The sequence below is a fragment of the Pristis pectinata genome, chromosome 6 (genome assembly GCF_009764475.1).
Source record: "Pristis pectinata isolate sPriPec2 chromosome 6, sPriPec2.1.pri, whole genome shotgun sequence".
Lineage (NCBI taxonomy): Eukaryota > Metazoa > Chordata > Chondrichthyes > Rhinopristiformes > Pristidae > Pristis > Pristis pectinata.
In genome coordinates, this window is record NC_067410.1 from 99,571,605 (window position 1) to 99,584,685 (window position 13,081).

Below are 13,081 nucleotides of genomic sequence, written 5' to 3' on the forward strand. Positions count from 1 at the left end.
AAAGATGAAGCACAGAGGTGGAGTGCAGTTACAAACTCCAGGTACCTGAGGGCATCTTGTACAGGTTAAGGTAGCATAGTGTTTAAGTTACTAGACTAGCAGACGGAGGCCTGGATAATTGATCAGGAGACTAGGTTCAAATTAGAAGTTGACAGCTTGGGAATTAAATAAATCTGGAAACAAAACTTGTCTCAGTCATGGTGACATGAAGCTACTGGATTGCTGGTTTTAAAAATCCTCACCATTTTAAATGGTCTGGTTTGTATGTGACTCTGGACCCACCAATTTGGTTGACGCAGTTGATGTTATAGTTAGGATGGGCAATAGGTTGTAGCATTGTATTTTGTAGTTGATTTTACATGGCAGTCCTTGAATAGAAGAATACAGACATCCTGGGTAGTGAATGGGTTCCGTTTTTACAGACATCCGTAAATTGATTTTTGGCCATAAGTCAGAAATCACTCGATATGGTAACTACACCTCCACAGTATTGTAATGAATGGCATCAAATACAGAGCAGACTGTTAAGAAAGAACGATTACTTAAAGTGAAGAAAGAGGAAACCAGTTCTGCCATTTATAGGAACGAATGTATGTACATGTCAGACTTTAGAATTTAATAATATTATGAAAACTCATTCATATCTCGGGGGTGTCCATAAGTTGGGTGTTTTTAACCTGGGGAGGGCCTATATCTCCCCATGCAAGAAGGTAGATTCCTTTTGAGGAATTAAAGGGGAGACTAATGCTTTGGTCTCTAGTTTTTTTTTATGGAGACCCAGAAGGAAGTGAGCTAGGATAAATCTCATCGAGCCCTAGTAATTAATACCTCAATTTTTTATGGAGACCCGGAAGGAAGTGGCTTCTCAGCCATGAGAAGGAAGTGCATGATGGTCAGGCAAAAACCACTGGGAAGAGAAAATCACTTGCATGAGAAGATGGAGCTAAGCCTCATGGCTGCTCAGAATAATCTTAAAAGCAACCAGTGTGAGCCATTACTGAGTCACTTGCACACTTCTGGAATTAAGCAAAGCAAGAAACTAGTTTCAGTTTCAAGCCTTTCTACATAAATGGAAACAAATACTTTGGTACTGATCTGCCAAATAATGTTTACATTCACTGAGTGCAAACATTCTCTGGATGCAGATAATTTCATTCCTTTGAAACTCTGAACAGAAAACAGTGTACTTTGCATCATCCTAAAGCTGCTGTTGTCATTGCTGTTAGATCTGTCCTGCAAGTCTTAGTCTCATTCTGAGAGGTGGCGTCATTATTTTCTGCCTCCACTGGAGAAATCCAGATATTGTTGAATCAATGGTTTGAATATAGCAATTTTCTCTAGAATGTGCTAATGTATAATTTGTCTCTAGGAATGGTGTGGTCAGATGTGAAGCGACTGTGGTATGATGGACTTGAAGATTTTCTGGAAGAGTCTCGAAATCAGCTCAGTTTTGTCATGAACTCCTTGTATTTAGCAACTTTTGCTCTCAAAGTTGTGGCTCATCATAAGGTAAACGAGATGTGCGGAGAGAAAGGCAGGCCTGTAGTTATGTTTGGATGTGAGAATCGCTGCTATTAGCTAGAAGATGATGTTGCAAAAATGAGAAAGTAGTTGTGAATTTAATTTAAAATACAGCCATTCTTCACTTGATGAAATGGATGCATCCCTAGAAGACGTATCTTTAAGCAAAATTACATAAATCAAAAAGGCTGGCGAAGTGCATGATAGATATGTTGGTACAGTGCATTCCAATAGGCTGAGAGGGATGTATTATTAGTCATTGCAAAAAATAGATACATAAATTGAAGACATGTCTGCAAAGTGTCAATGGCATTACGGCAAAAAAAAAATTCATAAATCGAACATTAGTAAATTGTGCAATACTGGTACCTGATAGTAGATATTTTGATGATTCATTAATGCTCTATTTACAGTGAAATAAGGCCTAAACCTGCTGTCTGCAGAAGGATAAGTTGAAATATTAAGCTATGAAGAAGAAAAAAATAGATTTCGCATACATTACCAAACTACTTTTCTTTGGACCCTGTCACTCCCCTGCAGTGAGGACAGGTGACTTGTTTGTGAGCTATTGAATGAGAGAATGTCAAACACTCGCTGCTGGAAGAAATACGACCGCAGCAGCCAGGGTTGACATTCTCTCGTTTTCCCCACTCATGAGGACCCATTGCCTAGAATTTCCCTAAAATAGTTTTTAATTCGCTTCAAGAAGTAGCAGCTAATGATTTAAATTGTATTTTTAGCCCAACATTTGAAAATCTACTTTGCTGCTTTTCCCTTCAGGGTATTACACAGTTTGACTGGAATATCCAATATTTGTGGAAAGGTGAAAAAAAAAATAAAGCTTATTACTTGAAATTATTGAAGCCAATATTGAGCCCTCAGGGCTGCAAACTACCAATACAGAAGATGAGGTGCCGTTCCTCAAACTTACAGTAGTTGGAAAAGTTTAGGAGACTGAAAATAGATCAGAGTAGGAATTCTGGATGGGACCTGATTTATGTCTGTATGACTGGTGGTAAATTAGTTTAAAATGTAGGTCCGTTGGGGAAGAGGAAGAATTTCTGCAGGATGCACAAAACAATGAATGGTCCCTGTTTTGATGGGCGTATGTTGTTCTTCATCCCAACCCGAATCCTTGCATATAAATTGAAAGCTAGTTGCCATGAAATAATGCATTGACCACAGACCCACTTTTGCAGTTCAGTTGAATTTCACTGTTACTTGCTCATGCATGTCAAATCCAGTATGTGAAATATGGGCATTACATTTTCAAGTTTCATTGCATAGAAGTTGCTGCACCTTGAAGCTTGTATTTTCTGTGTTTTTACTATATATGGTTTGTTCATTTTGGTGACATAAATTTATGTAGAGGATTACTTGCTCAAAAATAACAAATCTGCACTACAGAGCGAGCTTGTGTTTACCTTTCAGACTGAAAATATGTAAGCAACTGTCCAAATTTTACAACAAATGCCCTCAAGGAATCTATAGAGAATCAGGATATCAAGAATGAATGTATTAGATAACTAAGAATAATCTGTAAATTGTTATTCTTCACACAAGCTCTGAACTTCTCTAATGTCTCTCTAGTTTCATGCCATTGGAGACAGGAAGGATTGGGACGCTTTTCATCCCACTTTAGTGGCAGAGGGTCTCTTTGCTTTTGGGAATATTCTCAGTTCTCTGCGGCTTTTCTTCATGTACACAACCAGTTCCATCCTGGGACCACTGCAGGTAATGCACTCATATTGGTTAATTCTCTTGAAAGTTTTATTCTTTTGTCTTTTTTTTAAATAGGTAAGCCCTACAGAATACACAGGGCAGGTAATCAGCAGTAGGTCTCAGTTAAAGGTACCTCAAATGAACTGGGATCTGTCAGAATGACTTGTGGGGTGGTTTTGCCTTCTTCCTCTTTGGGTCAGTGCCTAGAATGTCCTTCTTTATTTCACGTAGTAGAATACATGAAACACTGTATGTATTTTACTTTTCTGTGCGATCGCTTGCTGCATCTCCAATGCCATCTGTACTTTCATATTTTATGATTTATTATTTTTCCCTATGGTTATCTTGTATAATTAAAAGTTTTGATTCTCTGCACTTTTTCTCCTCTGCACCATATAATCCTGGGTTTGGTGGGAGGCCAGGTCTTGATTGTCTTCCAGAGCTTCCTAGCAGGAGGTTCGAAAGTTTGGTGTCCAATAAATTAATCCTTAATTTCTCTTTTTCCCCCACCCTTTGAAAGCCAGGAATCCAGTATGTAACATGTCTTTATTAAATTGCATGCTGAGGGCAGCAACTAATGCCATGCATCCATGTAGGCGTCAACAGGCCGATTTGATTTGTGGGCACCAGCCTGACCCGAAATCTAAATCTTGGAGGGAAACAATATGAATATTGTCTGCTTGTACTTCTGCCATCATCTTTAGTCAGTCTAGAATCAACATTTTATACTGTGAGCACTGTTAACCTAAAAATATTTGCACTGCAAATATTTTGAGACTGGCTGAATTTCACACCTGAAGCCTCCAAGATTTTGTGGTTGATTTGTGAGTTTACCATTTTTCTTTGTAAAGAGCTTCTGTCGCTGTGTTACTGTATCTGACCTTCTACAGAGTTTAGGCTGATAAATGCAGTGGCACCATGTGTATAGTTTATTTCTCAGTAACTCATTGCTTAAAATGACAATGCTGTGTTGTGGTGAAGGAGTGGAGGGCCTTATTCTTGCGATGTTATGAACTGCCACCTTTATGACTATTTCAATGATGTTCTGTCAGATTAATTTGTGACAGCATAAATTTCAAATTTGTTTTTAGATTCAATTCATTAGGACGTATGATGGAAACAAAAACACATTCTAGAATACAGGTTTTTAAGTTATGCACTAATGAATTGCAGAAAAATGTCAATGGGAAGGACTCTCCAAGCAAAGCACTTCCTACTCTGCAATGTATGTGCAAGTTTCTGAATGGTCTTTTTGAAAGAATGTTGACTGTCTTATCTGTATAGTGGCAGTCATAGAATTATACGGCGTGGAAACAGGCCCTTTGGTCCAACTTGTCCATGCCGACCAGGTTCTCTAGTTGAGCTAGTCCCTGCATTTAGTCTGTAACCCTCTCCTATCGATGTACCTGTCGAAATGTTGTATTTGTAATTCAAGGTGAGCCTGCCTGCTTGCTGTGCCACTTCAATAATGCTACTGTTGTGGAATGTTCTCATGTTCTGGAATGGCTCCATAGGAAAGATTGTTGGAGGTGTCATCTTCCAGATCAGATTTTTAACTAAGATTCTGTCTGGCCTCTCAGTCAGATATAGTCCATCAGTGGCACTAACACAATTTGGCATGTTTGGCATAGGTCGGCATGTTAACCAACATTATGAAGGAAATTTATTTTGTCCTTTTATCTTGGTGCTGGTTTGTGCAAATTCATTGTGGCATTTCCTTGCATTGCAACAGTCACTGTACCTCAAAAGTGTTTCATTACCTGTAAGTGCATTGGGATGGGACTGCGGTTGTGGAAGGTAATATTTAAATCGAAATTGGCACCACGTTTTTCAGTGTAGCTCTTGTGGATCCTGGCATGTTCTTCTACACTCATCGTTGAACCAGTCCATTCATTTTAATGGTAATGATAAAAAGAGAGAGATGCTGGGTCTTCAAACGTCTATGTTTGTCAGGTTCCATTGTCCTTGCCAATCTGCTCTGCCCCTTTCTTGGCATCACTAAGATCATAATATAAGAAATAGGAAATTGCAATACAGCACTGCATAACCCTGCACACTTGGCAGAGAATATATCAAGGAATAGATGGACACCCCAACATTGTTCTGCGTCATTCTCCCTTCGCCCCCCCCCCCCCAATCAATTGAGCAGATCAGACCTCTGCAACGTGCCATGAATGATGATGGACAATCGTATAAATGACAGGAGATTCCAAGGATATTATAACAGTACTGCCCAGGATGTGAGTGGATAGCTTTCTCTGCTACTGGACAGTCATGGCTGTTCTTGGGTTCTGCCTGAACTATGTAGTTCAAGCATTGGAAAAGGGCTGAATTCTAGAGGTGAAGTGAGGAAATACTGCTCATGATGTTGAGGCAACTTGTGACTAAATTTGACATCAAGGAGCCTGAGTAAACTTGAAAGCATTGGGATTGGAGGAGAAAATTCTCAAATAGCTGGAGACATACTTTGCACAAAGAAAGATATTTGTGAGTGTTGGTGACCAGCTATCTCAACCCCAGTAGTTTGCAGCTCGAGCTCATCAGAGCAGAGTTTTAAATGTCTTCAGCTGCTTCACTATTGAAATTACTTCCATCAGAATGTTTGAAACTGGTATATTCACTGAACATTGTGGAGTGTTTAGTTCTCTTCCTAAGTCTTCAGGTGAAATAGTCCTCACCAACGTTTAAGGAAACCTGAGCAGAATTCAGGCTTGGAAAGTAACTTTTGCAGCCAGGCTTGATTATGTTTCCAATAAGACCAAATCTAACCAACTATCCTTAATGCTGCTGTTGATTAATCTCCCAGCATTTCCATTCTGATGGTGGCGTTGAGGGAGGGGGAGAGTGTGGCGATGTGGTCACCATTGTCCAGAATCTTCACTGGATGAGGTACAAGTACTGAGGCTACACTGCAGGATACCCAGCCACTGACCTGCTTTTATGTCATTTATATACTAAACTTTTCCATGACAAGGCACAAGTCAGGAGTGTGAAGGTACAATCTCTCTGCTTCTGATTCTACCTTCAGCTCCAGCAACACTCATTAAGCTTAATACCATCCCAACTAAAACAATCCCACGTTTGGCATCCTATCTCCCACCATCTCGATCATTAACTTTCTTCTCCACTGTCGCACCATGACTGCAATGCGTTACATTTACAAGATGTATGCAGCAGCCTATCAAGGCTTCTTGGGCAGAATCCTCCAACTCTGCATTCTCTCCCATGCAGAAAGATGAGGACAGCTTGTGCACATGTCCAACATCAACAGCAAGTTTTCCTACAAGTTTTATCTGGGAAACACCTCCATGACTTCATTGTTACCAGGTTTAAATCCTGGAACTCTCTAAGCAACAAAACAAGAAAAGAACCTTCAATACAATGGTTCAAGCAGGTGGTTCAAAGGTGATGAGAGATGATGAATAATTGCTCCCTTTGCCAGTGGCAACCATCTTATGATTGCAGAAGAACAGAATGAGCAATAATAATATTAATGACTCTGTCCTAGACTACAAGTATAAATTAGGCAGTGAATTAAGGTGCCAGTAGGTAAACCACCACATCTGAGGACTGCAGGCATGGGGGAAGTGGGTTGTAAGTGCTAAGTGTATTGTGAATGTCATTGAAAATGAGAATTGGACATTGATCACATTGTTGTGGTGAAAATTGATATTTGAACTGTCTTAGCTACTCATCTTCCCTTTTAATTTCCAATACTGATAATGTTGCTGTTCTTCAATGACTTCAATGTTTATTATTTTCGGTTTGCTTTAAGGAAGAGAAAGATGTGGCACGCTCTGGCAGACCTTTGAAGATTCCAATAATGTTATGGTGCAGTTATAATTCACAAAGATTAAAATCACTAGGAATAATGTCCATAATAAAACAGAAGCACCAGACCACAGACTAGTTGCTGATTTTAGAATTCTAAAAATAAATAGGCACCAGATAAGTACTGGTTGTGTTCCAGTTGGCTTGGGTGCTGTAAAAATAAAATTCAAAGACCCATGCATTTTATGGTTTCAGGCAACTTCTTTCACAGTCAAAATGTCCCAGAGATGTTATTAATTGCATCGCAACGATTATAAAACAACTTGCCACCAACACCCACCCACACCTCCCCCTATCCATCCTCCTCCTGAACACTGTCGAGTGTACAAATAACCATGAGAGTATCGTTTAAAAAAAAGTTGTCTCACACATTCATGTTTTACCATTGATTCAATTTAAAATGTCAATTGGGATCATCATAATTAGTAATTAAGAGTGAATGGTGGGGTTTTGACATTCACTGTTAAAATAGCAAAAATACACAAGTCCTTCTCTGTATACTTTGAATGTCTTGCTGATAATTTAAAGTGATTATTAATACAAATTGTCTTGATATAAATATTCACAGTTGCTACGATAGATTTCTGTATCCTATTCTTAATTCTCGGGTACTAACTTCACCCAATTATAACCAGCAGATAGAACCTATCAACAATTTAACAATATCATGCACGTATATTTGCTTGTCAAAAACGTGTAGGTCATTCTATACCCGTGACATGTTATAATGAGATGAAAAGCAATCATTATTTTTGGATGGTATCATTTGGGAGAGGAGTGTTTTCCAGAACATATGGAGAAATCCCTGCACTACTTCAGATAACATTATAGAATCTTTGATGTCAGCTTGAACAGAGTGATGGGATCTCTGATGTTTCTTCTAAAGGTGCAGTGCTATCTGATTGCTCCAGTTGAATCAGCTGAATCAAAAGTCTCTCTGTTTCTGTCTGCAAGGATTTCCTAACCTCAGCTTAAGTTTTCATAGAAGGGCTCAGGAGGTAAGGAAGATTCTAGCCTACTCTCCTGGGTTCTTTAATGATATTGTTAACTTTCTGGGAGTAGGTTGATCGTTCATTCTCCTCTTCAGGAAATGGAGCATAATGCATGATTAGTTAAGAAGAAAGCATTATGATACTTGGCTACTTTACTTTCCAGGCATTGCTCCGTCATTTTCATGTATTGACTGCTTTTGAATGACCAGTGGTCTGTTCATTTATTACCTACAAAGGTAAATGAGACAGTAACTCGGTTCTGCTTTCAATATGATAATTTGATAACCTATGTGCAGTGCCATGAGATTGAATACTTCCTGTGGGTAGAATAGTGAGAAGGCACATCTATCACTTCTTCCAGAGAGTCTTATCCCAACACATCAAGCACCACCATACTCCCCAACATAAAGAAGATATTAGATCAATAATAAACCTTGGTTTAGCATTGCATTTTCCTCTTCTGAGAGTACAGCATTACTCATATATTTTAAATGATTTTTTTTCTCACTGTAATTCTGAGATGCTGGCTGAGATTTCAAAAATGTTACCAGTGTATGCTCTGAAAAACTGGAAGAGACTAATTTCAAAAATCTACTAAATGAGTCAGACCACCGCAATGGAAGCAATCAAGAGTAAATTTCATTTGAAAAGTAAACTTTTGCTGTCACTTAATCAGGGAGAATGACGTGATGGAAGATGTTTTTGAGGGAGTATACAAGATTATGCAGAGTGAGTAATATAGTATAATTATCTAAACTTCATATTAATGATTTGCACAAGAAATCCAATAAAATTAGCTTAAATGGCTTTGCTACAGGAAATAGGGTCTTGGGTATGGACACCCTCTATTTCCTTAAATTAACGTTGTTATTTTAAAAAAAAAGCAACATTGATTTATAGGTTTGCCTGAGCTATTGACATGTTCAAATAGAACCCAAACATTATGCAAATATAGTTAAAAGTATAGAATTAATCTTGGAGTTTCACAACAGTGATGTCTTTCAGGCTCTCCAGTTAATGTATGGAAAATGTGGTTGGCATCTGGCTTGAAAACACGGGCGGTTTGTTACATTTCCTGGTAATTACTTGAAACACAGTCACGAAGAAAATAAAGCAAAACTATTGGAAACGGAGCCTCTGGCAGATCAAAGTGAAAGTATTACTGCTTATTTCTCAAGATTCATGTTGGTTTTCTAAAATTTACAAGATCTTTTGAGTAATGTGATGGTTTGTATTTGCTCCATCAGGCTGACCTAGTGATTCACAAGCTGAGCTGGCAGGATTTAGTTACAAAATACAGTGTTGTGTCAATGTGTCCAAAGTGTCAGCATAGTGGATGCAAATAGCAAAGCTGGCAGTTCTAGAGCTGAAAAACAAAATCTAAGTAAATAATAAAACCTTCTGGCTTTTCAAAGGTCTAGTTATAACATTAAATCAGTTCTTTCCTCACAAACAGAAACATGAAAAGACATCATTTCAAAACCATTTAATTTTTAATCTGTTCTTCCTTTTTCTCTAGAGGGCTATCAGTTCTGAGAAATAGAAAACCTTTCTTCTAACTTTCAAATTGTGTTTATGCCTTTCGTCCACCAGAATTCCTGAAGAAACAATACGATCATCCATTTTTTGAATGCGCAGCTTAATTTGGTCAATGATTGTACTAGTCTAATTCTATAGCTCAGTGAAAGAGGCCCATAAAGTATCTAATTTCTATTTAAGGCGCATGCATGCTGTAGGTTCCAACTCGCATACCAGTTTTGCACTGTGAAAAGCTTCATCTACAAGTGGATTTGATGGATATCTTCTGAGATTCAGAGCTGATATATGAATATAAAGGCTATATATTTTAAATTCTAAGAAAGCCTTATGAGTGAATACTCAACTGAAATTGTTCCAATTTATCTATTTTGATCACTCTTTGGACTCATTGCTGGGGTATTTCTACTTCTTTGGCATTCTTTGTCTGAACTGAGTATGTGTCCTATTGGCAAGGTTCAAAGTAAAGCTGTGCTTTGCTAAATGTGCCATTGCCAGTCTTGGAAGACAAGATCTTGCAACATGCACAAGTATTTTGTTTATTTTTCTTGTCCCGTCTTTTAATTAGTATGAATGTGGAGAAGTTCATGCCTTAGCCTGTGCCCGTTACGAACTAAACCAAGACCCAAGTCACATTTCTTCAGCCTTTTTATAGCACTCACTGCCTAGTAACCATTATTTTCTAAGTATGACTAATTCCATTTATAATCCAACACGGTTAATAATCTGCTGCTAATATTTGTGATCAGATTTCCATGGGGCAAATGCTGCAAGATTTTGGGAAGTTCCTAGGAATGTTTCTGCTTGTACTGATCTCCTTCACCATCGGACTGACTCAGTTATACGACAAGGAATTTTCAACAGTGGATAAAGGGAAGGACTGTACGGGAATCTTCTGTGAGCAACAGAGCAATAGCACCTTCCACTCGTGAGTTTTATTCTGTGACAATTATTTTGATTCATCAGAAGGTGAGGCCACCATGTCATTTCAGTTCCATTGTGTAAATCAGAGCTTCTGGATCTGAGTAATTTTTCACTTATGATAGTTAGTCCCAATTGTTTGCTCCTGCTTGTTTTGCCCCATTCCAATGATTACCATTTACCAAGCTATACTACACCATCTGTTTGCCATTCTCAAGTTGTATCACAAGTATGCATGTTTCATACGTGATCCTTTATGGATTACCAAAGACAGATGTCAGGATCTTGCATTTCCCACAGTTCCTATATTACAGTTTCGACTGCTTCTGATGGTTTGTCAACATGCTTAGTCTTTACTGAGGGATGTGTACAGGCAGGAGAGAACAAGGTAAATCCAAGGGGAAGGGAGGAAAGCAGTCGTAAATTCTAAATGCTGGAATCATAGGCATCAGATTTTGCTTTAGTGAGAATCCCCCATAATTAAAACCTAGAGCATATCTGTTTTAGAAAACTGGAAATTAATGTACTTTTAATGACGTTAAATATGGGTGGTCACATTGTGATTGATCTGCAGTCTCATGGAACGATGTGCAATCACTTTTAATGTGGGATGCCAGTGTTACTTTGAAGACCAGCCAGAGGTTCACTCCTTCCCCAAAGAGCAGGGAGGAACTGTCAGGAAAAGTCATTAATGTGCGTTTTAGTTGACTGGTTTCAAATTGTACTGACAGAGATCGCTCTGCCCACAACAGAGTGTGTGGGCCATGAAAGATGCTGTACTTTTCAGTTGTCCTTCCTCTCTCAATCCCAGATGTAGACTTCAAGTGGCAGTGCAGGTAGAACTGCACTATCTAATCTGCCAACATAACTCCTGTTACATTTAGTGGAAATCCAGAATGATTGTGTTTTATAGCTATGTGGTTTCTATTTTATTTTTTTTTAAATGTCCTTTACCTGGAGTTGGCAGGTCAAGAATTAATTCCTTCTTCTTTTCTTCCTTCAGGTTTATTGGTACCTGCTACGCCCTATTCTGGTACATTTTCTCCCTGGCACATGTGGCACTGTTTGTAACAAGGTTCAGCTATGCCGATGACTTGCAGTCTTCTGTTGGGGCACTCATCATTGGCACATATAACGTGGTGGTTGTAATTGTTCTGACTAAGCTCCTAGTAGCCATGCTACACAAAAGCTTCCAGATGATAGCTGTAAGTGGTATGATTGTTGAAAATTTTAAAAAATATCTTTGGTTTTATTGTATGCCAAAGTTATAGAGCATTTACATACTAGACTAATGGTACAGTATGACTGTGGCAATAGTTACGTTCCACATGAGCCCTTTCCCATCTTACTACAGTTTACATTGTCACCATATTCTCCTTTATCTTTTCCGTACTCCTTCACATATTTATCAGCTTCATTTTAAACACATCTATACTTTTTAACTCAATAGATGGAGTTCTCCACATCACCGCTCTAAGTTTTATTTTTGAATTCATTGAAAATCAGAGATAGGAAATAAAGACCAAAAATGCTGGAAATGCTCAGCAGGCCAGACCCAGCATCTGTGGAAAGAGACACTGTGCTAATGTTTCAGGTCACAGACTCTTCATCAGAACCTTAATATTTTGAATTCAAGTTACTATCATTCTAGTCATACAATTCTGTCTTTTGCCGGGTTGGGGTGAATGTGTCCAGAAGAGAGTAACCCATTGAGTATACGATAGACGGTTATAAAACTATAAGAATGTACAAAGTTTCTTTTAGCCTTAATGTAATCGTGTTATACAAGTAAAGACGCATGGCTGCTACTAGACCATGGCAGAAAACAGAAGTCTCTTTTACATTACACAGCTGAATATATGCCAGTTTCTCAAGTTCAGGTTGGATCACCTCATTGGGCTACTATTACTGAAGCACAGACCCTGGTAAAATCTCAAATTTTAATCAGTGCAGGGAGCACACGAGTTTTGGAGCAAGGAGACGCTAGCTGGGTAATTAGAGGATATTTTCTCTCAGTAGCAGCCTTTGCCAGTGCTGCAAAGTAATGGTCAAAATGGAGTTAACATTGGCTCGTATGTAGGGATTGGTCTCTGTGAGAAAGCAGCCCGATCCCCCCCCTTACGGCTGTTGGAGGATGAATCATTTAAGTGGTTTTTAACAGAATCTTTAGTTATAACACAAAAGGAAAGCATTTGGCCCTTTGAGGCTGTGCTGGCTCCTGGGAGAACAATCTTGTCTGTCCCATTCCCCTGCTCTTTCTCTAAATATGCAATAAAACACAAAATTCAAGGACAATGAGGGAGAAGATTCTTTTGTATTCCTCTTGGACCTCCTCTCAGGCAGTCAAGACCAGTCCAAGTGCAATGCACTGGATGTGAACCACAAAGCCACTTCCTGAAATACTTTATTGGGACACCCACAATAGTAAACTGTGTATTTGCCATCAGAACACTTGATATCGAAATATTTAATGAAAATCTACCCTTCAACCATTAAAATGATTGTGGATAAATTTAAGAGTCAAATTTATTTTCAGTTTTCAGGGAGTTGAGCTTGCC

At 38.6% G+C, this 13,081-nt stretch overlaps 1 protein-coding gene across 4 annotated transcripts in view; it reads left to right on the forward strand.

Moving 5' to 3' along the window:
* Positions 1-13,081, forward strand: part of trpc1 (transient receptor potential cation channel, subfamily C, member 1) — a 56,466-nt gene that overhangs the window by 37,447 nt on the left and 5,938 nt on the right. For all 4 annotated transcript variants that reach the window (XM_052018972.1, XM_052018974.1, XM_052018975.1 and 1 more), the window contains 4 exons: positions 1,370-1,509; positions 3,112-3,255; positions 10,352-10,530; positions 11,527-11,728. In XM_052018972.1, the coding sequence (XP_051874932.1) occupies positions 1,370-1,509; positions 3,112-3,255; positions 10,352-10,530; positions 11,527-11,728 (665 nt within the window). The remainder of the gene's footprint in view (positions 1-1,369; positions 1,510-3,111; positions 3,256-10,351; positions 10,531-11,526; positions 11,729-13,081) is intronic.